At 40.5% G+C, this 27,257-nt stretch overlaps 1 protein-coding gene across 2 annotated transcripts in view; it reads left to right on the top strand.

Annotated features, from left to right (window-relative positions):
* The window catches only part of Nfatc3 (nuclear factor of activated T cells 3), a 63,960-nt gene that overhangs the window by 28,341 nt on the left and 8,362 nt on the right, over window positions 1-27,257 (top strand). The window contains exons 4-10 of one of the 2 annotated variants that reach the window (XM_048355272.1): window positions 2,745-2,944; window positions 4,086-4,258; window positions 5,567-5,707; window positions 7,952-8,007; window positions 10,517-10,643; window positions 12,980-13,987; window positions 25,566-25,669. In XM_048355272.1, coding sequence (XP_048211229.1) covers window positions 2,745-2,944; window positions 4,086-4,258; window positions 5,567-5,707; window positions 7,952-8,007; window positions 10,517-10,643; window positions 12,980-13,987; window positions 25,566-25,666 — 1,806 coding nt within the window. In that variant the 3' untranslated portion in view covers window positions 25,667-25,669. The remainder of the gene's footprint in view (window positions 1-2,744; window positions 2,945-4,085; window positions 4,259-5,566; window positions 5,708-7,951; window positions 8,008-10,516; window positions 10,644-12,979; window positions 13,988-25,565; window positions 25,670-27,257) is intronic. The other variant, XM_048355271.1, reaches the window with a different exon arrangement.

Here is a 27,257-nt window from a genome sequence, read left to right as displayed (position 1 = left end):
AGCCTTAAGAGCAAAAATTCAGGGCTAGTGTCTAGGCCCCGAGTTCAAGCCTCATGGCTGACAAGAAAAAAGTAAATGCTAACAAGGATGCAGAGAAACTGGATTGTGTGCAACTACTCTGGAGTATAATTTTTCAGGTTGTTAGAAAACTAAATTTGGCCAGACACCTATGGCTCATGCCTATAATCCTAGCTATTTGAGAGGCTGAGATCTGTGGACCATAGTTTAGATCCAGTCGAGGAAGGAATGTCTGTGAGATTCTTATCTCCGATTAACCACCAGAAAACTGGTAGTGGAGCTGTGGTTCAAAGTGATGGTAGACCACTAGCCTTGAGCAAAAGAGCTCAGGGATAGAACCCAACCCCCAAGTTCACAAAAAGCCAGGGATGAAAAGTAAAAGGAAGTAAACTATCCACCTGCAGGATCATATAGTAGAATAAAACTCATTTCATACATTTGAAGAGCTATAGAAAATTTCAGACTAGATCCATGGATGCTGTCTCATAGCTAGTTGTTGTCCATTATTAACTATATATCTAACACTATAATAGGCATTCTATACTTGATATCATGTGTCAGGATACTTCTACAGTATAGAAGTAGAAGAAGAAGAATATTTGTAATGGTTATTAATAGTTCATTAAATCTCAAGCTTGGAAGCTAGGTGACGTACAACTCTTTTAGTCCTGCTATTGCAAAAATAACTACTGGCACTGTGGCTCGGTACCACAACTTGTACTATCAGCACTGGGGCTGGATGACAAAAACTCTACCACTACAAGTGCGAAGACTTAGACATCTTCTCCACTGTACTTTCTGAAAAATGGATTTTGATTGTTTGTGGATGTAAATTTTTCTTGTGAATGCAAAAAATTTAGGGCCAAAAGTATAAATGGTAGTTACTGAGAAAGATCTCTCTGAAACTTGTAAGACTTCACCAAATATGAAGATGTCACTGTTCCCAAAACAAGAGGCATGCCAAGAGAGCTGACTGACCTGCTCACTTCATACTTTTACCTGCTTGAGACTGAGACAGCTTAAAATACTCTCAGCTGTAATTTACAGAAAACTAGAGTGGTAATTAGAAGAGCTGAGAGAAATTCCTCCAGGGCACGTCTATAAGACCCAGGTTGAGGGGCTGGGGATATGGCCTAGTGGCAAGAGAGCTTGCCTCGTATACATGAGGCCCTGGGTTCGATTCCCCAGCACCACATATACAGAAAACGGCCAGAAGTGGCACTGTGGCTCAAGTGGCAGAGTGCTAGCCTTGAGCAAAAGGAAGCCAGGGACAGTGCTCAGGCCCTGAGTCCAAGGCCCAGGACTGGCCAAAAACAAACAAACAAAAAAACAGACCCAGGTTGAGGGGCTGGAAATATGGCCTAGCGGTAGAGTACTTGCCTCGCATACATGATGCCCTGGGTTTGATTCCTCAGCACCACATAGATCGAAAAAGCCAGAAATGGCACTGTGGCTCAAGTGGTAGAGTGCTAGCCTTGAGCAAAAAGAAGCCAGGGACAGTGCTCATGCCGTGAGTCCAAGTCCTAGGACTGGCAAAAAAAAAAAGAAAAGACCCAGGTTGAGATATCATTAGTTAAAGAGATACCTTGAGAGAAAAGAATAAAAAATAAAATTAAGGGCTGGGGATGTGGCCTAGTGGTAAAGTGTTCGCCTCATATACATGAAGCCCTGGGTTCAATTCCTCAGCACCATATATATAGAAAAAAGCTGGAAGTGGTGCTGTGGCTCAAGTGGTAGAGTGCTAGCCTTGAGCAAAAAGAAGCCAGGGACGGTGCTCAGGCCCTAAGTTCAAGCCCCAGGACTGGCAAAAAACAAAAAGATAAAATTAACGAACAAAGAAAACTCATAGATCCCAAATTAAGACTGGTCTTCTAATAATTTTAAAGGGCTGGCACCTTGACTGTGGAACTATAAGCAGATCTCTGGAATCTGGCGAGTGCTATTCCAGACATTCCATGAAAACAAATTTTACTCATACTAAAAGGCAGAAAGAGAGAAAACAATATTAGCAAACTGACAGATGGCTTAAATTCGATTTTTGAGTTGTCAGAGACTTTGAGAATAACAAGATAAAAATGCTAAATTTTCTATAGAAGAAGAGAGTTCCATATAGAACAAGAGAGAAAAGGGAAATGTGGAAACTCCATACATTTTTTTAAGTCAAAAAGAAAATGTGGTAGACAGATAAAAGGAAAAAAAATAGAAACTATAGATCTTGTCCTTTACAATTGTAGTTACAAAAACATTTAACAGAATACTAGCAAACCAAGTATAACAACACATCAAATAGATTGTAGCTAGGCACAAGTGGCTCACTCCTGTAATCTTAGGTACTCATTAGGCTGAGATCTGAGGATCCTGGTTCAAAGACAGTCCAGGCTGGCTTTGAGTCTGTGAGACTCTTACCTCCAATTAAGCACCAAAAAGCTGGAATTGAAGCTATGGCTCAAATGGGTAGAGTGTTAGCCTTGAGTGAAAGAAAGAAGCTCAGGGACAGCATCCAGGTCTTGAGGTCAAGATCTAGGACTGGCACAAAACAAACAAAAACACAAAAGTACATCCATTTGTAATGTATTCCAGTGTTTTCTAACTCTTAGACAAATTTAGAAATTTGGAGGACTGTTTGCAGACTTTTTTAACATAATAGTATGTGTAATACTGATACAAACTTATTATAAAGTGTATGGATAATGAATTGTCTTTTTGTGTTTGTTCTTCCTAATTAGCTTCTGGGCTACAGTGAAAAGCCAATAAATCTACAGATGTTTATTGGAACAGCAGATGATCGCTATTTACGACCTCATGCATTTTACCAGGTGCATAGAATCACTGGAAAGACAGTTGCTACCGCAAGCCAAGAAATAATAATTGCCAGCACAAAAGTTCTGGAAATTCCACTTCTTCCTGAAAATAATATGTCAGCCAGGTACCTTGAAACATTTCTCAAAACATTTATTTTCTTGAGACTTTTGAAAATAATAAACCTCTTTCTTCTTCTAGTATAAAAATAAAATGCTGGGCTGGGGATATGGCCTAGTGGCAAGAGCGCTTGCCTCGTATACTTGAAGCCCTGGGTTCGATTCCCCAGCACCGCATATACAGAAACTGGCCAGAAGTGGCGCTGTAGCTCAAGTGGCAGAGTGCTAGCCTTGAGCAAAGAGAAGCCAGGGACAGTGCTCAGGCCCTGAGTCCAAGACCCAGGACTGGCAAAAATAAATAAATAAACAAACAAACAAACAAACAAACAAACAAATAAATAAAATGTTCGTTTTTCTAAGTTAACCAGAAAATAATATAAGTAACTTGCATATTTGCTAAAGATAGTAGCATATTTCTAGAAAAAAATTCAACTCAGTAAATAAATATTTATAGAATATATCCTACTAGCTAAGCATTATCTTAGGTGATAAAGATAAAATAGGACTTGTATCAGGTTTCTTATTTGTAATAGAAAAAACAAGTGCATTACCTTCTCGGTTGTCAAGTGTTTTTAAAAAGTTTATTAGCACCAGACACTGGTGGCTCAAGCCTGTAATCCTAGCTATTCAGAAGGCTGAGATTTGAGGATTATAGTACAAAGCCTTCCTGGGCAGGAAAGTCCATGAGACTCTTTATCTCTAACCACCAAAAAGCCAGAAGTAGATCTGAGGCTCAAGCAGAACAGTGCTAGCCTTGAGCTAAAAGCTCAGGAACAGCACTCAAGCCCTGAGTTCAAGGCCTAGGATTGGTATCTTCCCTCCTCCCCCAAATTAATATTATAAAGAGGTTTCATTTTATATTTCTGTACATGCACCTAATGTACTTCGATGCTTCTTGATAATTGTCGCACTTTTCATTGTTTTCACCATTTCCTCCTTCCCATCCTTATCCAGACCTGTTTTTCAGTAGTTCATTTTATGATAGGGTCTCGCTTCTCACTCAGGCTCCTGTTTTGTCAGTTTGTTGGGGAAGAACTAAATACTATAATCAAGCTTATTTATTTTTTGGTCAGTTGTGGGGCTTGAAATTGAATTGTTTAGAACCACTATTATCAGTAACATATGTGATTTTTATATTTTTCTTCCTAGTATTGACTGTGCAGGTATTTTGAAGCTACGTAATTCAGACATAGAACTTCGAAAAGGAGAAACTGATATCGGCAGAAAGAATACTAGAGTCCGACTTGTATTTCGTGTACACATCCCACAGCCCAATGGAAAAGTACTTTCTCTACAAATAGCTTCTATACCTGTTGAGTGCTGTAAGTGAGCTTTTTTTTTTTTTTTTTTTTTTTTTTTTTTTTTTTTTTTTTTTTTGCCATCCTGGGCCTTGGACTCAGGGCCTGAGCACTGTCCCTGGCTTCTTTTTGCTCAAGGCTAGCACTCTGCCACTTGAGCCACAGCGCCACTTCTGGCCGTTTTCTATATATGTGGTGCTGAGGAATCAAACCTAGGGCTTCATGTATATGAGGCAAGCACTCTTGCCACTAGGCCATATTCCCAGCCCATAAGTGAGCTTTTGTGTTACTTTTTTTTTTTTTTTTTGCCAGTCCTAGGGCTTGGACTCAGGGCCTGAGCACTGTCCCTGGCTTCTTTTTTTGTTCAAGGCTAGCACTCTGCCACTTGAGCCACAGCGCCACTTCTGGCTGTTTTCTGTATACGTGGTGCTAGGGAATTGAACCCAGGGCTTCATGTATACCAGGCAAGCACTCTTGCCACTAGGCCATATCCCCAGCTGTGTTACATTTTAAGATTCAAAAAATTATTTTCGGAAATGGAGCCGTGGCTCAAGTGGTAGAGCACTAGCCTTGAACAACAAAGCTCAGGGACAGTGCCCAGGCCCTGAGCCCCATACCAACAACAAAAAAAAAAAGAAGGAAAAATGGAAGCCTCATGTTACAATGATGATCTAAGTATTCTCTATTTATTTATTTAAATTTTATTTATTTTATTTTTCATTTGGTATGGAGGAATTGAACCTTCCAAGGTCTCATGCATGTGAGGCAAGCACTCTACCACTAAGTCACATTCCCAGCCTTCTCTTTTTATTTATTTAAAAATTTTCATTGTTTTTTAAATTTGATAGTACTGGAATTTGACCTCAAGAGTCTTGGAATTAATAGGTAAGTGCTGTACCACTTGAGCCATGTCCCAAGCCCCACATTGTTTTTTTTGTTAGGACATTACTATTGTCTTGAATTTTAAATGCCCGAATGGCAGGTTAGTAGTCGCTTATGCCTGTAATCCTAGCAACTCAGGAGGTTGCCATTTGAAGCTCACGTTTGAAGTCAGGCCCAGCAGGAAAGTCCTTGAGACTCTTATCTTCAATTATCCATCCAGAAACCAGAAGTAGAGCTGTATGTAGTTCCAGTGGTACAGCACTAGCCTTGAGCAAAAGAACCTCAGGGACAGCACCTATGTCTTGAATTCAAGTTCCACACCAGCACCATCCACCTGAATTAATAACCAAATTTTACGTGTATTTTAAATTGTTTTTAACTTGAAGTTGTCTTGTATAAAACATTTTAAACTAATATTTTGTTTTTCTAAACTGTTTAAAAAAAAAACAGCCCAGCGATCTGCTCAAGAACTTCCCCATATTGAGAAGTACAGTATCAACAGTTGTTCTGCAAATGGCGGCCATGAAATGATTGTGACTGGATGCAATTTTCTTCCAGAGTCCAAAATAATTTTTCTTGAAAAAGGACAAGGTAAATAATATATGTTGATTGACTTCAGTGTAAGTGACACAAGGATTGAAATAAATTATTTAGGTTTTTCAGTCATATTAATCACAAGTAGTTTTCCTAAAGTCTCATGCATTATTTATGCACTAAATTTTTATTTCAAACCAGTTACTAAATTTTTACATAAATGTTAAGTTATCTTTAGAATGTCTCAAGAAATATTTTCTATGTAAAAGCATGTTCACACAAAAGCTAAGATATAAATTTTTATGGCAGCATTATTCATAATATTCCTAAAGTAGGTATATCACAAATATTTGCCTACTGATAGAATGTGATATATCCATACAATAGAATATTATTCACCCTTAAAAATTAATGAAATATTAACATGTGTTGCAACATAGGTAAAAAGTGGCAGAGGAGAAAAAATCCTCAGCACGGAATTAAAAGCTTTAGTATTGGTACACCCACGCAAAATATTTCTAAGGGAATGAAGAAAGAGAAAGGAATCAGTCTGTTTAAAACACAGTACATGAGTATGTAAAACATTACAATTAAATACCTTTGGGCAATTAACACACTTAATAAATGACAAAGATGCATTCGTTGTACACATAAACTGCTTTGTTAAATGGCAAAAAAAAGATTGATACATAACTCAAAATTAAGTAAGGGGAGGGGTGGGTGAGAATGTTGAAAGTGGTGACATTGATCAAAATGCACTGTATTGGCCTGGGAATATGGCTTAGTGGTAGAATACTCTAGCGTGCGTGAAGCCCTGGGTTCAATTCCTCAGCACCACATACACAGAAAAAGCCAGAAGTGAGTGGGGCTGTGGCAAAAAGAAGCCAGGGACAGGGCTCAGGCCCTGAGTCCCAGCCCTAGGACTGCTCCCCCCCCCCCCAAAAAAAAAAAGCACTGTATTCATAAATGCTTTGGTAGATGGCAACTCCTTTGTACAACTACTTAAAGATAATTTAAAAAAAACATTTGTTTTAACCAGGTACCAGTGGTGGATCATGCCTATAATCCTAGCTACTCAGGAGGCTGAGCTCTGAGGATTGTGGTTCAAAGCCAGTCCAGGCAGGAAAGTCTGTGAGACTTATCTTCAATTAACCACCAGAAAACCAAAAGTGGCACTGTGGCTCAAGTGGTAGAGTGCTAACCTGAGCTGAAGAGCTCAGGGACAGGGCCCAGGCCCAGAGTTCAAGCCCCACAACTGATACTCCCCCCACCCCCCGAAAAATTACTTTAATGAAAGAAGAAGTAATAAGTCAGCCAGTGGATGTAGGTGAATGTAAATGATTGCTAATTGGTATAGTGTTTCTTCTGGAGATTATGAAAATGTTTTGGAATTAATGACAATGTTTGCACCGCTTTGTGAATATACTAACAATCTAAATTCCATTCTTGGTTTTTGGATATACTTTTCCGTCTCTACCTTCCTTTCTTTCTGACAGTATTGGGGTTTGAACTTAATGCATTGTGCTTGGCAGTTCAGACACTCTATTACTTGAGCCACGCTGTCCTAGAACTATGACTCTCCTGTTGCCTCTGGGTAGCTAGGATTACAGATATGCACCATATGCCTGCTGAATTGTGTGTTTTAGAAGGATAAGATTAATAGTATGTGAATTCGGGGATTTCTTTTTATTGTTGATGTTTTTTGCTGGTCCTGGGGCTTAAACTTAGGGCCTGGGAACTGTTCCTGAGCTTCTTTTGCTCAAGGCTAGCATTCTACCAATTGAGCCACAGTGCCTCTTTCGGCTTTTTCTGTTTATGTGCTACTGATGAATTGAACCCAGGGCTTCATGCATGCTAGGCAAGCACTCTACCACTAAGCCACATTCCCAGCCCGCTTTCTCTTTTTTATCTCTACTACTACACTTTTTTTCATATTGGAGATTGCTGAGAAAAAGATTCCATTTGCCAATAAATTTGTAATTATTATATGGTTTAGACTTTGTATGCTTTCTGACATGAATTGCTTTTTTGTTGTTGGTTGTAGGGCTTGAACTCAGAGGGCCTGAGCACTGTTCCTGAGCTCTTCTGCTCAAGGCTGGTGCTCTACCACTTAGATCCACAGTTCCACTACCAGTTTTTGGTGGTTAATTGGAGATAATCTCATGGACTTTCTTGGCTGGGCTGCTTTTGAGCTGTGATCCTCAGATCTCAACCTCCTGAGTAGCTAAGATTACAGATGTGAGCCACCAGTGCCTGCCTCAAATTGAATTGCTTTTAATTGAAAATTATTTCTTTCACTAGATGGACGACCTCAATGGGAAGTAGAAGGAAAAATAATCAGGGAAAAGTCTCAAGGGGTAAGAAATTTATTGTGTGTATCTATGTGTTTGTGTGTGTGTTACTTAGTTTTGAATTCAGGGCCTTGCACTTGGGTATACACCACTCTACCTCTTGAGCCATGCCTCCAGTCCAGAAATTTACCTTAATTTTTAAGATATACTTCAGAAACTATGGTGAAAACTGAGTAGTGCTGCTTTATCGAGTAATGAGGATATTTAGTAATAGAAAAGTAAATTCAAATTTTTTTAAGTTTGAGAGTAAAAGACCTTTCTAGTATTAAAATTAAAACGGGAAAAATAAACATTGACATCGTCTCTTTTTATGTAATAAATGGGAATTAGAAATGAAAGACTTTAATGAGAAGTCTCATTGAAATTGGCATTTTATTGAATTCAGTGAGGGAATTAAAATTAAATGCAATAAAGAACATATATAATGGCACAAACCCTTAAGGACTTGTGATTTAATATGCTGCTCCTAACTTCACAGCTGTGTGTATGGGGTGTGTGTGTGTGTGTATGTGTATACATGTGCATGTGTCCCCACTAGTCCTGGGGCTTGGACTCAGGGTGAGCCCTGTCCCTGAGCTTCTTTTGCTTTAAGGCTAATGCTCTACCACTTGAGCCACAGTGCCACTTATGGCTTTTTCTAAGTAGTTTATCGGAGATAAGAGTCTCACGGACTTTGCTGTCCAGGCTGGCTTTGAATTGTGATCCTCAGATCTCGGCCTTCTAAGTAGCTAGGATTGCAAGCATGAGTCACCAGTGCCCGGCTGTTGGGACTTTGAGATTCCACTCTGCAAGCTGTCCCTTATCCTGTCACATTGTTCTTCATCCTGGTTACATTGAAGATGGAATCTTCTCTGGGCTAGGAAATACTATTTCTTTTTTTTTTTTTTTTTTTTTGGCCAGTCGTGGGCCTTGGACTCAGGGCCTGAGCACTGTCCCTGGCTTCTTCCCGCTCAAGGCTAGCACTCTGCCACTTGAGCCACAGCGCCGCTTCTGGCCGTTTTCTGTATATGTGGTGCTGGGGAATCGAACCTAGGGCCTCGTGTATCCGAGGCAGGCACTCTTGCCACTAGGCTATATCCCCAGCCCAGGAAATACTATTTCTATGTATAATGCTTCCCACAATTTGGAGCAGTTAAATTGAGAATTACTTTCATTTTTTTCTTCTTTCTTCCTTCCTTCCTTGTGTGTGTGTGTGTGTGTGTGTGTGTGCATGTGTGTGTATGTGCGCACGCGTGTGTGCTGGTACTGGGGTTTGAACTCAGGGTTGGAGCTCTATCTCTTGAGGCACACCTCCACTTCTGGCTTTTCTTAGAATGTAATATTAATTGGAGATAAAAGTTTCATAGGTTTTCCTGCCTAGGCTTACTTCAAATCACAGACTTCAGATCTCAGCCTCCTGAGTACCTAGGCACACAGCTGAGGATTGCCTTTGATTTGGGCTAAACATTGTATTCTACTTGTGTAAAATTATTTTTGATATGGATACAGATTTGTGTATGAGTTAGGAGCTTGAAATCGGGATCTGAGGGGCTAGGTGCTGTCCCTGAGCTCTTTTGCTCAAGACAAAAGCTACCACTTAGAGTCACAACACCACTTTCATTTTTTGAGTGGTTAATTAGAGGTAAGAGTCTCACAGGAACTTTTTCTGCCCGGGATGGCTTTTTCTGCCCGGGATGGCTGCGAACCACAATACTCAGATCTCAGCCTCCTGAATAGCTAAGCTTACAGGTGTGAACCACTGGCATGCATTTTGATGATAAAATTTAAAAGGAATTTTGCAGCTTGTGAAATATTAAACATAATTTGAAAATCAAGAGTGAACTTCCTATTAAAATATAGTAACATGTAATATCCAATATTATAAACATTGTAAACTATTTCACTACATATTATGTAATAAGACTATTTCTGTTACAACTAAAAACTCAATTGAATGGGTAAAAAGCAGTTTCTCAGTCAAGTAACAGTGGCTCATATCTAATTCTAGCTATTCAAGGGGCTGAAATCTGAAGATCGAAGTTTGAAGCCAGACAGGGAAGGAAAGTCCACAAGATTCTTATTTCAAATCTACATAAAGCCAGAAGTAGAGGTGTTGTTCAAGTGGTTGAGCACTAGCCTTGAACAAAAAGTTCAGGGACAGTACCCAGTCCCTGATTTCAAGCCCCATGACTGGTGTGCATACATACATACATGCACACACACGCAGCAGCTTCTTCATTAATAGTTAAAGGATTTGTCTCTGGCAGGAATCCCCAGAAATGAAGGTATGGGTCATTTGGTAGCATGGTAGCCTTGAGCAGAAAAAGCCAAGCAAGCTCAAGGCCCCAAGTTAAAGCACAAAAAAGAGTGAACTATCTTTAAATCTCTAGATGACTTATGTGACCAGTTGATGTACATAATTTTCTGTGATGGGAGAGCTCTGTAGTTAAGGTGAATAAGTTGAATTGAGTTTTTGTGGGTGCATTTCATGTTTAGTTTTGACTGTAATACAATCTTACTTTCCTTGCTCCTTTAGGCTCACATTGTCCTTGAAGTTCCTCCCTACCATAACCCAGCAATCACTGCTGCAGTGCAGGTGCACTTTTATCTTTGCAATGGCAAGAGGAAAAAAAGCCAGTCTCAACGTTTTACTTACACACCAGGTATGAGTTGTAATAGCTTACTGTAGTGTTTTCTTTCATACTGTAGAAAAAGTTACTTGGTAATGGGCTAGGAATGTGGCTTAGTGGTAGAGTGCTTTCCTAGCATGCATGAAGCCCCACGTTCAGTTCCTCAGTACCACATAAACAGAAAAGGCTGGAAATGGTACCTATGACTCAAGTGGTGGAGTGCTAACCTTGAGCAAAAGAAGATCAGGGACAGTGCCCAAGCCCAAGGACTGGCCAAAAAAAAAGTTACTCAGTGCATCTTAGAACGTTTAAGGCAGACTGATTAAGGATATGTTGACTTGATTTTTTTTACTGATTATAATCTAAGTTTGCACTCACTTTAAGTATTAAATGTGCTATCCATGACTAATTTGTAGTGGTTAAGGAATAAGGAAATTAGAAGATAGAGTTTAAGGGCTGGGGATATGGCCTAGTGGCAAGAGTGCTTGCCTCGTATACATGAGGCCCTGGGTTCAATTCCCCAGCACCACATATACAGAAAATGGCCAGAAGTGGCACTGTGGCTCAAGTGGCAGAGTGCTAGCCTTGAGCAAAAAGAAGCCAGGGACAGTGCTCAGGCCCTGAGTTCAAGCCCAGGACTGGCCAAAAAAAAAAAAAAAAAAAAAAAAGATAGAGTTTAAGTTTGGTTTTTTGTTTGTTTGTTTGTTTGAAGTCTTTTCAGAAGGAATCAGAAATTACCAGCACTGAGTACCAGTAGCTCATGCCTATTATTTTAGCTACTCAGAATGCTGAAATTTGAAGATCGTGGTTTGATCTGTGAGACTCTTATCTCCACCTAGACAGCAAAAAGCCAGAAGTGGAGCTGTGGCTCAATTGGTAGAGTGCCAGCATTGAATAAAAAACAAACAAAAATGCTAAGGGACAGCATGTAGACCCTGAGTCTCATGAAGATTTCTGCCTGGGCCAGGCAATGGTGGCTCATGCTTATAATCCTAGCTACTCAGGAGGATGAGATCTGAGGATCATGGTTTGAAGCCTGGGCAGAAAAGTCTGTGAGACTCTTATTTCTAGTTAACAACCCCCAAACTGGGAGTTGTGCTATGGCTCAAAGCAGTAGAGCACTAGCCTTGAGCCCAAAAGCTCAGGGACAAGAATAGGGATTTCTGCTTGGAAGGCCTTGAACCCACATCTCAGCCTCCTGAGAAGTTAGGATTACAGGTAGGAGTCACTGGTACCTGGCTCCATGTAACTTTTAGGATGAGTTTTTCACTTTGCACAAAAGTATCATGTGGATTTTTGGTAGTAATTACAGTGAAATCACTTTATGAGTATGTTGTCATATTAGCAGCATTAAAGTTTAAATCTATCCAAGTACTAGTAGCTCATGTGTGTAATCCTAACTATTTAGGAGGCTGAGATCTGGGGATCTTGGTTTAAAGCCAGCCTGGGCAGTAAAGTCAGTGGAACTGTTATCTCCCATAAAGTACGAAAGTGGAGTTCTGTCACAAGTGGTAGAGTACTAGCTTTGAGCAAAAGACACTCAGAGACAGCACCCAGGCCTAGTTCAAGCCCCATGACCAACACAAACTCAGAAAGAAAAAAAATAATAGCCTTTAAATCCATGAACCTGAGGTCTTTCCATTTATTTAACTCTTTTCCTCCTCCCTTCTTCCTCTTCCTTCTCATCTTCATCCTCCCCTATTCCTCCTCTTCCTTTTTCTTCCTTCTCCTCCACCTCCCTCCCTCCCTATATAGTCTAGGCTAGCCCAGAGCTCTCGATCCTCGTAAGGCTCAGCCTTCACAAGTGCTGGGAGTTTACAGGTGTATGCTTCTATACTTGGCCCAAGATCCACCTTCCTTTTCCTTTCTCTTTCCCTTTCTCTTTCCCTTTCCTTTCCTTTTCCTTTTCCTTTGCTTTCCTTTCCTTTCCTCCCCTTCCCCTTTCCCTTCCTTTATTTTAAATTTTTGTCAGTCTTGCCTTACCTGATTAGATTCTTTTTGAAGTTTCTGTAAATTACTCTTCTAGTTATCCTCAAACCACATCATTTCTCTTCCTAGCAGAAAATCCATCAGTTGCTAGTTTCTTATGCATCTTTGCAAATAGATATATGTAGTATATAAAATAATGTATATAGTATAGAGAGAGAGACACATATCTATGTGCAGAATTGTCTATGTGTGTATATATTATCCACACAAGCACAAGATTTATGTTTACTTTGCTCTCTGATGACATTTATGTCATCATTAATTATGCCACCCCCTGGTTTAGATACATAACTATAGCTGCGTAGCCTATAATAAGGCCTGTCATAATTATTTTATGTGTTACATAATAACATTTGTTATTATAATTACTCTCTTCTCAGTAATGATGAAGCAAGAACACAGAGAAGAAATAGATTTGACTTCAGTTCCACCTTTGCCTGTGCCTCCTCCTACCCAGACCCAAAGGCCTTCTTCAGATACAGGGCACCCACATGACAATGTAATGTCACCCCAGAGAAGCTTGGTTTGTCCCATCCAGCAAGCATATGCATCCATGGTAACCTCATCCCATCTACCGCAGTTGCAGTGTAGGGATGAGGGTGCAGTTAAAGAACAGCATATAATACCTTCTTCAGTTGTGCACCAGCCTTTTCAAGTTACACCAACATCTCCTGTGAGGTCTTCCTATCAGCCTATGCAAACTAATGTGTATAATGGACCAACTTGTCTTCCCATTAATGCTGCCCCCAATCAAGAATTTGATCCAGTTTTGTTTCAGCAGGATGCAACTATTTCTAGTTTAGTAAGTCTTGGCTGTCAACCACTGTCATCCTTGCCATTTCTTTCTTCAAATTCAAGCTCAGCAGGACATCTCTTAGCACATACACCTCATTCTGTGCAAACCTCACCTCATCTTCAGTCAGTGGGATACCATTGTTCAAATACAGGAGCAGGACAAAGACCTCTTTCTTCTCCGGTAGCAGATCAGGTCACAGGTCAGCCTTCTCAGTTGCAACCTATTACATATGGTCCTTCACATTCAAGGTCTGCTACAACAGCTCCCCCAGCAGCTTCTTGTCCCCTGGTTAGTTCATCACTTTCTGGTCCACCGTCCCCTCAGCTGCAGACTATGCCTTACCAGTCTCCTAGCTCAGGAACTGCCTCATCACCATCTCCAGCCGCCAGAATTCATTCTGGACAGCATTCAACTCAAGCACAAAATACAGGCCAAGGAGGTCTTTCTGCACCTTCATCCTTAATATGTCACAGTTTGTGTGACCCAGCATCATTTCCACCTGATGGGTCAACTGTGAGCATTAAACCTGAACCTGAAGATCGAGAACCTAATTTTGCAACCATTGGTCTACAGGACATCACTTTAGATGATGGTAAGCTCACCTTTCTGTTCTATAAATTACTTACTGGCATATAATTGGGCTTCTTAATAAGTAATAAAAGAAATAAGTTAATATACAACTTTGAGCACAGAGCACTATAATGCAGAATATAGCATTTCTTTGTTTTGAACATATGTCTGAAGAATGAAATCAGGAGCGTTAATTCAGAAAACATTGCTGAGACACTGAGCTAAATCCTAGAATACCAGGAATGTATTAAAGAACAACTATCTTTATTTTATTTTTTATTTTTGCTGGTCCTGGGGCTTGAACTCAGGGTCTGGGCTTTGTTCCTGAGCCTCTTTATGCTCAAGGCTAGCATTCTTTCACTTGAGCCACAGTGCTACTTTGGCTTTTTCTGTTTGTGGTTCTGAGGAATTGAACTCAGGACTTCATGCATGTTAGGTAAGCACTCTGCCACTAAGTTACATTCCCAGCCCAACTACTATCTTTAAAGAGACTCACAAGTAAATAACCTGCTCCCCTCTTGCTCTGCCAGCTTACCTAGTTAGGTACTGTTATTACTGTTACTACAGTCATTGCTCAAGGACAAAAACAAAGTATTGTTTTAATCTATCTCAGTGTAGTAAATTTGTATACATTACTGATCTTATAAAATTAATATACTGGAATATTACTTATAAGAGTAGTAAATAGAAATAAGAAGGAATATAATCATTTACAGGTTCTAAATAGGGATTCAGTGAAAGCTATCTCTGTTAGTCCAGTGTGAAAATTGTAAGATTCTGAAGCATCAAAACAGAATTTTAGACTGGGAATGTGGCTTAGTGGTAGAGTGCTTGCCTAGCATGCATGAAGCCCTTGGTTTGATTCTTCAGTACCACATAAATAGAAAACATCGGAAGTGGAAGTGGTGCTGTGTCTTAAGTGGTAGAGCCCTGTCCTTGAGCAAAAGAAGCTCAGGGACAGTGCCCAGCCCTGAGTTCAAGTCCCAGGACTGGCACACATAAATAAAATAAAAGTAAAATAAAATGAGGGACAATGCAGAAACAGATAGGTATTTTTAAAATACAGAATTTTATTTCTCTCTGATTCTGTATTAATCTGCTATAGGAAAAGAAGTCTAGATCACCAATCTTTTACAAACCTTAAGAGGATGGGTTTACTCCTTAGTTGCAAAGCTGGCATTAAATCTCAAGTCTTGAATACAAGGAGCAAGGAAGGCAAATAAAATGTAGTATTAGCTCCTCGGGCTTTCTAGCCAAATAAGTATATGTCTTCAGATACTATAACCAAGGCATAAAAGCAACATGTAACAACAATTTAAAAAAGAAAAGAGACATACAGAAGAGATTAGTAGCAATATGTAACAGATTTTTTAGTATTTCAGGAAGGTTTCTGTGAGTCAGTGACATTTGAGCTGGGTCTTGGAAGATGAGAACATGTTTACAGTAAATGAGGTCCAGAGAACAACTCAGACAGTAAAAAACAGAAACATAGAGATATGTCTGAAAGAACATGATTCTTTGGCTAGGAAACAAATGTTACAGTAGAAGATGATTTTCAGAGGCATGGAGAGAGTGGCTTAGATCATTTGTGTGTAATCACAAAATATATATATATATTATATATATACCAGAACTGTCACCTAAAATTTGCAAAGGATTTCCTACTTGTTATCTGAGAACATTCTTGTACCTCTGAAGTAGATAATCACATTTATACATTTGGATATTCCAAAGGTCCCAGAACTTGTAAACAGCAGAAATAAAACTAGATTCACTTCTATTTATTTATTGTTTTTTATGCCAGTTGGGGGCTTTAACTCAGGGCTGGGTCCTGTCCCCTGAGCCTTTTTGCTCGAGACTAGTGCTCTACCACTTGAGCCACTATTCTACTTCCAGATTTTATGGTACTTAATTGGAGATAAGAGTGTCAAAAAAAAAAAGTGTCACAGACTTTCCTGTCCACCTTGTCTTTGAACAACTATCCTCAGATCTCAGCCTCCTGGGTAGCTAGGATTATGGGTGTGAGCCACCAGTGCCTGGCTGAATTCACTTTTTAAAATTCTAGTCTTTTGCTTCTACAGAGTTGCTGCTCGGCAGCAGGTAGTTGAAACTCTGTGCTCTGTGCTCAGTGTGTGTTTTAGGGGCAGAGTCTCCCTGTGTAGTCAAAGCTGGCCTTGAACCTAAATCTTCCTACTTCAGCCTCTCAAGTACTAACTAAAGGTTTTTTAAATTCCTACAATATAGAAAAGTTTTGATATGTCTGTGCATGAACACATATGGCTACATCTCAGAATACTTACAGGATCTGTTATTAAGTATCTTTTACTATTTATACATAGCTGATATTACCATTGCCTACTTAATGGTGAAGTATATCATTTGAAATACATAGGCATTTGTTAGGATATTTTGAGGCAGTAGTACATGCTGGCCTGGAACTTATTATTTAGCCCAGGTTGACCTCAAACTCAAAATCGTCTTGCTTTTGGCTCCTGAGTGCTGGGATTATAGGAGTGTGCCACCTGACCACCTAGCATCCATGCGTATATGTGTGGGTGTGTGCGTGCGCATGTGCGGCTTAAAATATTACCTACTACACACACACACACACACTTTTTTTTCTTTTTTTTTTTTTTGCCAGTCCTGGGGCTTGAACTTTTTGCTCAAGGCTCTGCCAACTTCAGCCACAGTGCCACTTCTGGCCTTTACTATATATGGGGTGCTGAGGAATTGAACCTCGGGCTTCATGTATACGAGGCAAGCACTCTTGCCACTAGGCCATATTCCCAGCCCCCCACACTCCTTTTTTTTTTTTTTGTAAAGCAATTTTAGATTTAGTAGTCACAGTATTTTCACCCTGAAACAAAGAGTAAGCTGTGAATAATGACTTATCACCCATTTGAGGTGCAACTTTGAAATGCCAGATTTATTGATATTTATTGCCATCTACAGGTATTTCAGCTCATTTTAAAGAGACCAAATCTAGAACCTGCTCTTATTAACTATAGATTGAGTGATATTTGATTTGTTTTGTTTTGTTTTTGTTGCCAGTCCTGGGGTGTGGACTCAGGGCTTGAGCACTGTCCCTGGCTTATTTTTGCTCAAGGCTAGCACTCTACCTCTTGAGCCACAGCGCCACTTCCGGCCTTTTTCTATATATGTGGTGCTGAGGAATCGAACCCAGGGCTTCATGTGTACGAGGCAAGCACTTTACCACTAGGCCATATTCCCAGCCCTAGATTGAGTGATATTTGAGAGAGAGTGATACAAGTTGACATTTCTAGAAAGATTTTCTTAAATTTTAATTTATTTTACTTTTGAATATATAAAGATATTACAAAAACAGACTATCTTAGGGTACCAGTGGCTTGTGCCTGTAATGCTGTTAAAGATTCTGAGATCTGAGCATCTTAGTTCGAAGCCAGCTCATGCAGAAAGTCCAAGAGACTCCCATCTCCAATTATCCAGTGAAATTCCAGATTGGAGATATGACTCAAGTGGTAGAATACCAGCCATGAACAACCAAATCCCAAAAGAGAGCTCAAAGCCTTGGTATACAGATATATATGCAGAGAGAGAGAGAGAGAGAGAGAGAGAGAACAAAATCTGGAGAGATATTCACCTAATGAAGGTGGGTATAAAAGCAATTTTATTTTTGCTCCATTCATTACATAGGATACAAAGTTTTAAAAAAAAAGTTTCCAGATTTTATCCTCAAAGATGACAGAAACTGGCTATTGAATTATCTCATTGTTATCCATGAAAGCACTTGATAGAAGCTTAGTGATACCAAGCAATAATTTGGAGGGAAAAACTAATATGTGTTCTCGAAACTTCAGATTATAACATGTATAATTTTTTTGTTTTTTTTGTTTTTGGCCTGTCCTGGGCCTTGGACTCAGGGCCTGAGCACCTTCCCTGGCTTCTTCCTGCTCAAGGCTAGCCCTCTGCCACCTGAGCCACAGCGCCCCTTCTGGCCTTTTTCCATATATGTAGTGCTGGGGAATCAAACCGAGAGCTTCATGTATAGGAGGCAAGCACTCTTGCCACTAGGCCATATTCCCAGCCCCAACATGTATAATTTTTTGCAGTCTTTTGGTTGTTGTTGTTGTTGTTCATTTTTTTGTTAGTCATGGGGCTTGAATTCAGGGCCTGGGTGCTGTCCCTGAGCTTTTTACTCAAAGCTAATGCTCTACCACTTTGAGCCATAGCACCACTTCTACTTTCTGGTGGTTAATTGGAGATAAGAGTCTCATGAAGATAAGAGTCTCCTTTACAAGTTGGCTTTGAACCACAATCCTTAGATCTCAGCCTCTTGAATATCAGCCAGGATTATAGGCTTGAGTCACCAGTGTCTGGCTGTGCAGACTATACTTTAATGTTGAACTCAAAATGTATTGCTTTTCTCTTGAAAGAGTACTTCTGCTCTCTCCTGCTAGGGGGTGAGGCGAAATTCTCCTTCAGAGTAATGGTAGCAGAAACTGGACTTTAACCAAGCAATATTCTCATTCACATAATTTGTTATTCAGCCAATTAAGGCATTGTTCAAGACTATTTTGTTACTTGCCTTTCGTACTTTTTGCTACCTAATAATATTTGTCCCACCTTGAAGAGTGTGTTCTGCAGTACCAAATTATTATTGAGTTACTGATCACATATTATAATTTGTGTGCCTAGAGTTGTGATTTTCCTTAAACCTTTCTGTATAGTATGGAGCGTGTACCCCAGTTTTTGGACCAAATAATATATCATAGAAGTGTTTTTTGGTGTTTTTTTTAACATACGTATAGGGGTTGGAGGCATGGCTTGGTAAAGCACCAGTTGAACTAAAGTGTCAGGTACCAAATTCAAGTCACAGTCTTGGAGAGAGAAATTGTCACAGTTGGGTTTTTGGATATTTTTGGTTTGGGGGTTTTCTTTGGCCAGTCCTGGGGCTCAGCTGGTTTCTAAACATCTTAATTGAGATTATACTATTATAAAACTAGGCATTTCAGACCTTTAAACACAAGGCTTGTTTAATTTATGATTGAGCTAACTGAATCCTCTTACAACTTTACCTTAGAGTTCTCCCTCATTTTCTACTTGTCTTCCTTTGTTCACAAACTTAAGAGAAACTGTAATGGGGTCCCCCAAGGGAGGGGACCACAAGGTAATGGGGGGGGGGATCCCCCATCCCTCCAAGAGTCCACCACTCAGAGACAGTCTCAAGTAAAAAGATGGATTTATTGAGGAAGTAAAAAGCATACTGACTGGCCAGGGTCACTATCCAGACTCGCGAGCTGGAACCACAACCGTAAAAAGCAGGCTGGGACCGCACACCCGGGCCATGCTCCGGTCAGGTTATAAAGGCAAATACCACATGGTCAAGCTTGCCACACGCAGGTGGCCAATGAGGTTACAACACTTACAGAGCATGCCAGGTCATACGCTGGTGGCCAATGGAGTTACAGTCTGTCTCATAGCAACTGTTTGAACCAACCTATCATTTTAGGTAGACTTGGCGCTCGGATTTGCGGGGCTCACATGATGCAGGCAGATAAGCCTACTCATGGGAGGGCACAAGTTTAACCTTGAATGCTCTACTACTCAGGTGGTCAAGCAGTTTACACAGTCTTATCACAGCGAAGGGGAACTTCCCTGGATAGGGCAGGGGAGATCTTAGTGAAGATGGAGTCGGCTTCTGCTCTCTTTAACTAATCTGAGATGGAGTCAATCTGACACCCCTCAACAGCCAATGATGGTGCTGGCCAGATCTGACCTCCATATTACAAAACCACAGCTGCAGCTTCATCAGAGAAGATGCATGTTAAATATAGCTTGACCTGCTGCAGTGAAAACTGACACTGACACTTGCAGGCTCTGCAGCAACATGCTGATCCTGAATGTAGGGCAATTGCTAACTTGACAGTGAAGGACTCCAGACATGATCTTAGCTGATTCAGTTCAGGATATAAGTGACAAACAGATGATCCTCCTTTTAAATGGATACTTTTTTCCCCCTGTTGAGACAGAGCTCTTGCTTTATAGTCCAGTTTGGTCTCCATTTCATAGTCCTCCCAAGTGCTAGGATTACAGGTGTCTGCCACCATGCCCAACTTACTAGGTGTTTTGTTTTTGTTTTATCGCAGTATTACAGTTTGAATTCAAGGTCTCACACTTGCTGGGTAGGCACTCTGCCTCTAGAGGCATATCTCCGGCTCAGTACATACATTTTTCAAAGAATAATAGTCACAAGAATCATATTGTTACTTGCCAAGAAAGGCAGGAGACTGATATATAGGAAGAACAGAGAGTAAAATATGTAACTTTTTGTGGGCCTATGGGATAGTGGTTTCACTTGTGTGTATTTTTTTATGTAAAGTATTATATCTAAATGAGTAAAAGAAAGTCATGCATAGCCCACGGGGAGAGCATGCAGTGAATCAATATGTTAATCTATTGACCTATAGGCACAAAAAGTATGAGAAAATAATAATACTGAACTTTCTAGTCTAACTGGACACTAGGCCCTAATTGAGGATGAATACATATACTATGTAAACCTAAACATTTATGGGTAATTCTAAAGATCCCAAATATACCCATGTAGGTTTTAGATTGTAGTTTATGCAAGGGATCCAGGACCTTTTTGACACTACTATTATGTAATATACCATTAGAAAAATTAGTTTCCAAATCCAGTGAAGAAGGAAAAGACATTTGATAAGATTTTTTATATCAAATGTGTTTCTCTATTACAACACAAATTAGTTGTACCTCTTTTTTAAGTAAATATATTATTTCTACCATTTGAACAAAGTTGTTGTTTTTTTTTTAATCAGTTTGCCATTAAAATTGTGTGAGGTGTTGGTGGCTCACACCTGTAATCCTAGCTACTCAGAAGGCCAAGATCTAAAGATGACCATTCAGAGCTAGCCATGGCAGAAAAACATATGAGACTAATCTCCAATACCAGCCAAAAGCCAGAATTAGAGCTGTGGCTTGAAAAGGCTCAGGGACAGCACCTAGGCCCTGAGTTTAAGCACTACCACTAGTTTGTTGTTCCTATCTTGAAAGAACATTGAATTTTGTCAAATGCTATTCTGAATTAATTGAGATCATGGGGTGGAGGTGGAGTCCACTTTCATTCTATTCATCCTTGAATTCTGGATGAAACTGAGTTGCTCATGAAGTATAATCATTTTATCATGCTTCTAAGATTAGTTTACTAGTATTCTGTTGGGGATTTTTTCCCCCACTTTTATAGTAATAGGTAGCTAGCTAGCTAGATAAACTTGGGGAAGGAGTATGCTTAGGATTGAATTTAGGGCTTTGTGCTTGCTAAGTTCTCTATCATTTAAACCACACCCACTAGACATAAAGATTTCTTTTTAATATGGTGCTGGGCTTGATCTCTGAGCCTTATACTTTTTAGGCAAGTGTCATGTATACATTTGAAAGCTATTTTGTAAGTCTTATTCCCTCCCCCCTTAAATCTTTCTTTTTCTTCTTTTCAGTACTATTATACCTAAGGTTTGTGTATGTTAGTCAAGCACTCTACCACCAAGCTATATCCTCAGCCCTCTTACAGTGTCCTTATCTGACTTTGGTGTCAAGGGTAATGATGGCCTTCCAATTTAGTTAGAATTTCAGAAAGATTAATTTTGATTCTTAGTGAAAATGTTTGGTTAGAATTTGTGTGTGTATGTGCCAGTTATGGGGCTTGAACTTAGGGACTCTCACTTTTCCTTACTTTTTCCTTTTAAGGCCGTTGCCCTATCACTTGAGCCACTCTTCTACTTCTAGCATTTTGCTGGTTAATTGGAGATAAGACCTCTGTGTCCAGGCAGACTTCAAACCTTGGTACTCAAATGTGATCTCATTTTTCCAAATAGTTAGGATTATAGGTGTGGCGGGGGGAGGGGTTGCCAGTCTTAGCTCTTGAACACTGGGTCTGAGCACCATTCCTGAGCTTTTGTGCTTAAAGCTAGAGCTCTACCACTTGAACCACTGCTCCACTTCTGCTCTCGCACGCTGTATGTGTGTGTGTGTGTGTGTGTGTGTGTGTGTGTGTGTGTGTGTGTGTGTGTGTGTGTTAAACTGGTTTTGTTTTTTTGCCAGTCCTGGGGCTTGAACACAGGGCTTGTCCCTGGCTTCTTTTTGCTCAAGACTAGCACTCTACCACTTGAGCCACAGGCGCCACTTCCAGCTTTTTTTCTGTATATGTGGTGCTGAGGAATGGAACCCAGGGCTTCAGTATACGAGGCAAGCACTCTTGCCACTAGGCCATATTCCCAGCCCTGCTTATTTTTTAATCAGGAGAGATGAGTGAAGTCTTGTTTTGCTTTTAATTTGCTAATACTGCTTAAAGGAATTAGAAGGATGTGTAGAGGATTGTAAATTTCCATAAAGCACAATCTGAAATTAGCATCGAATTATCATTTCAAGCCCCCAGTGTGCCAGGTGCTGGTGGCTTACACCTGTAATCCTAGCTACTCAGGAAGCTGATATTTGAAGATCATGGTTCAAAGCCAGCCCAAGGAGGAAATTCTGTGAGACTTTTTTGGGGGGAGGGGCAATTCCTGGTGCTTGAACTCAGGGCCTGAGTGCTATCCCTGGGCCTCTTTTTGCTCAAGGCTAGCACTCTACCACTTGAGCCACAGCACCACTTCCAGCTTTTTCTGAGTGGTTTATTGGAGGTAAGAGTGTCATGGTCCTTTCTGCTTGGGCTGGCTTGGAGCCATGATCTTCAGATCTCAACCTCCTAAGTAGCTAGGATTACAAGTGTGACCCACGGGTGCCCAGCTTCCCTGTGACTCTTATCTCCAATTAGCCACCAGTAAACAGGAAGCAGAACTATGGCTCAAAGTGGTACAGTGCTATCCTTGAGCAAAAGAGCTCAGGGACAATTCCCTGCCCCTGATTTCAAGCCCCATGACTAACCAAAACAAAAAAAGTGTTAGGCTAGGGGCATAGCTTAAGGAATAAAGCACTTACTAGGCCCTTGAATTAAAACCCCATTACTGCGCTCGTGTGCACACACACACACTCCTAGTTCCTGTTAGTCTCTTAGCCATGCTTCTGCACTTGTTTATTCTTATGTATATACTGACTTCCCTGGGATTTCATGTCATACATTTGAAATTCTGTTTGGAGAATGCAGTTGTAGAGATTTATCATTGCCAGCCAAGTGTCAGTTGATCACACCTGTAGTCAGTCCTAGCTACTCAGAAGGCTGAGATCTAGAGAAGATTGAACTTCAGAGCCAGACTGAGAAGTCCTAGAGACTCCGTCTCTGATTAACCAGCAAAGTGCTAGACTGGAGTTGGGACTCAAGTGATAGAATGCCAGCTATGAGCTAGATTGCCAGCCCCTAAGTTCAAACTTCAGCACTGGCAAAAAAAAAAAAAAAAGGTGGGGGGATACTTCACACAACATATATATTCAGTTTTTTTTTTTTGTTGTTTTTTGTTTTTGGCCAGTCCTGGGCCTTGGACTCAGAGCTTGAGCACTGTCCCTGGCTTCTTCCCGCTCAAGGCTAGCACTCTGCCACTTGAGCCACAGCGCCACTTCTGGCCGTTTTCTGTATATGTGGTGCTGGGGAATCGAACCTAGGGCCTCGTGTATCCGAGGCAGGCACTCTTGCCGCTAGGCTATATCCCCAGCCCTATATTCAGTTTTTTATTTTTTATTTTTTTTTTTATTTTTTTTTTTTTTTTTTTTGGCCAGTCGTGGGCCTTGGACTCAGGGCCTGAGCACTGTCCCTGGCTTCTTCCCGCTCAAGGCTAGCACTCTGCCACTTGAGCCACAGCGCCGCTTCTGGCCGTTTTCTGTATATGTGGTGCTGGGGAATCGAACCTAGGGCCTCGTGTATCCGAGGCAGGCACTCTTGCCACTAGGCTATATCCCCAGCCCTATATTCAGTTTTTTAAATGCTTGACATGACATACTGAAATCTTTAAATCATTCCTGAAAACTAGGTGAGTGGTATCAAATTTAATACCAAAGTTTGAAGCAGAAAAAATTCTGCATAAAGTAAAGGATTTCTGGGTTTTGTTTTGTTTTTACCCCTTTAGTGAAAATACACATTATATATATTGGATCTTTTTTTATTTTTCTTCTTTTTTTAAGAAGAAGGTGTTAATTAGTACATACAAAGAGTATGTATAGTACAGATTCTTCTCTTCCAAAGTTAGGTTCTTTTGTTTTTGTTGTTGTTGTTGTTTTGTTTTGTTTTGTTGTTGTTGTTTTTTTGCCAGTCCTGGGCCTTGGACTCATGGCCTGAGCACTGTCCCTGACTTCTTTTTTTTTTTTTTTTTGGCCAGTCCTGGGCCTTGGACTCAGGGCCTGAGCACTGTCCCTGGCTTCTTCCCGCTCAAGGCTAGCACTCCGCCACTTGAGCCACAGCGCCGCTTCTGGCCGTTTTTCTGTATATGTGGTGCTGGGGAATCGAACCTAGGGCCTCGTGTATCCGAGGCAGGCACTCTTGCCACTAGGCTATCTCCCCAGCCCCCCTGACTTCTTTTTGCTCAAGGCTAGCACTCTGCCACTTGAGCCACAGAGCCACTTCTGGCCGTTTTTTATGTATGTGGTACTGGGGAATCGAACCTAGGGCTTCATGTATACGAGGCAAGCACTCTTGCCACTAGGCCATATTCCCAGCCCCAAAGTTGTTTGAAGTTGTACAACAGAGGTTAAAAATATTTTTTATAGGGGCTGGGGATATGGCCTAGTGGCAAGAGAGCTTACCTCGTATACATGAGGCCCTGGGTTCAATTCCCCAGCACCACATATACAGAAAACGGCCAGAAGTGGCGCTGTGGCTCAAGTGGCAGAGGGCTAGCCTTGAGCAAAAGGAAGCCAGGGACTGTGCTCAGGCCCTTAGTTCAAGGCCCAGGACTGGCCAAAAAAAAAATTTAAAAAAAATATTTTTTATAGACCAAAGGAAGAGATGTTGTAAATGACAAATCTAGTATAATAAAAACTAATTTAAAATTTTATTCCTTAAAACCGCTAAAAATCATAATTTAACTCTTAGAAGTATTGCCTGTATGTATATGTATATATGTGTGTGTGTGTGTGTGTGTATATATGTATGTGTGTATATATTATGTGTTTTTAACTTATCACTCTCTCCCATCCTCCCTTCCCGCTCTGTCCTCTCTATGTCATTGGTACTGGGGCTTGAACTCAGGGCCTCATGCTCTCATTCAGCTTTTTCATTCATCACTGGCTCTCTTATCCTTTGAGCTACATCTCCACTTCTGGCTTTTTGCTGGTTAATTGTCAGTGACAGTCTCTTAGATTTGTTTGCTTGGGCTAGCTTCAAATCCTAATCCTTAGATCTCAGCCTTCTGAGTAGCAAGGATTATAAATATGAGCCACCAGCACCTGGGTAATGTTGCCTTTTTAATTGAAAACCTAAACTATCTGAATACCAGTGTTTATATATCTAATAAAATGTGGGAACTCATGACAAATAATTGACAAAGGAGAGCTAAATTATTATTGATTACAGAAAGAAAAATAAAATAAAAAAGAAACAGGCTGGGCACTGTAATAGATTAAGTTCACCCTCTGGTTTGTTCCATTCAGTAGTGATGTTGTCTTCTTTGACACAGACCAGTTTATGTCTGACTTGGAACACCAGCCATCAGGTTCAGCAGAGAAATGGCCTAACCACAGTGAACTCTCATGTCCAGCTCCTTTCTGGAGAATCTAGAGGGTGAGTGTTGATTGAACTATGTCATTGTTTTGTGCCCTAGTCTGGTACTTGCATGCAGTGGCTGGATTTGCATGTGCTACAGAGGAGGGGGTGTGCATAGGCACTTTCTTGGTAGATCCACTTGTTATCCAAAGATAACATTATAAGATTCTGCTTTTTCAGTTTAACTACACTTAGGTTCTCATGCTCGTACTTAATATTTTAATGTGGGTTTAATGTGTGAGTGGAAGCCAGATGTTTAATTTCTTAAACCAGAGCAGCAGAGAGGACCCATATGTGTAAATTGTATGACTTGGATGTTACCTACATTCAGTTGCTGATCAGATATGCAAGTCCATCATTTCTGGTCAAGTATTTCTTTAAGTTTAGGTGTGAGGCACTATGGAATAGAAGAGGAACAAGAAATAGGATCATTTTCAGAGGCAACCCAGACTTTTCATTTTTGGCCTGCAGAATATACCCACATTTACACTCCTGGTAATTCTTCTAGGCCTCCACTGGAAATGAAGCCATAATAATGGAGCCCAGTATCAGTGAGGGAGGATCTTAGGCCTCAGCCTACCAGGAACACAATCTTCCCTCATGGTCATGTTAGATCCTTTCTTCAAGATTTGAAGCCCTTAAATAAAATATGTACCTAGGTATTGTGGTGCATACCTGTAGTCCCAACTACTCAAGAAAACTGGGACAGAATGATCACAAGTTTGAGACGGGTCTAGGCAACTTAGTGAAACCTTGTATCAAAATAAACAATTTTAAAGGGTTAGCAACACAGCTCAGTGGTCAGAATGCTCTTGTAGCAGGCATAAGGTCCCACATTCAATCCCCAATACTGCCAGAAAAAAAGTGATAGAAATTATAAAGATTGTAATTCCTCAAATTTTCTTTTTTATTTTAAAATGAGTTTGGATTTGGAAGAGTCCTTAAGAAGCATGTCCACTACAAAATCTTTAGGATTTTGAACCTCCTAATTAACTATCATACATCAAAACCCTGGCTTCTCTCAGAATATAGGCCTATCCTGGTGTCATTCTTGTCTAACCATGGTAGGAATAAAAATGGTAACTATCTGGAGATGGCTTAGCAGTAGGGTGCCCAATTAGCAAATGCAGGGTTCTCAGTTTAAACTCTTAGTACTGCCAGTTAAAGTTTGCCAAACTGGGTGCTGGTGGCTTACACCTGTAATGCTAGCTATTAAGGGAGGCTGAGACCTGGAAGATCACAATTTGAAGCCAGTCTGGTAAGAAAAGTCTGAGAAACTGTTTCCAAAATAACCACTACAAAGCTAGGCTGCAGACATGGTTCAAGTGGTAAAGTGTCAGTTGTGAGTAAGCAGTGAGGGTCCTGAATTTAAAGCCTTAGTTGGGAGAGGGAGGAGACTCCTTTATATACTTTAAATGCAGAAGGAAAGAAGGATTCTGAGTTTGCAGCCAGGTTGGGATACCTGATATTAAAGGATCGTGATTCAAGACCAAGTCTAGGCAATGAAGTCTGTGAGACTTTTGTCTCCAGTTAACTACCCAGAAAGCCTGAAGTGGAGATGTAGTTCATGTGGTAGAGGGCTGGGCATCAGTGGCTCATGCCTGTA

The sequence above is a fragment of the Perognathus longimembris genome, chromosome 10, assembly GCF_023159225.1.
Source record: "Perognathus longimembris pacificus isolate PPM17 chromosome 10, ASM2315922v1, whole genome shotgun sequence".
NCBI classification, from domain to species: domain Eukaryota; kingdom Metazoa; phylum Chordata; class Mammalia; order Rodentia; family Heteromyidae; genus Perognathus; species Perognathus longimembris.
This window is presented reverse-complemented; position numbering and strand designations above follow the sequence as displayed.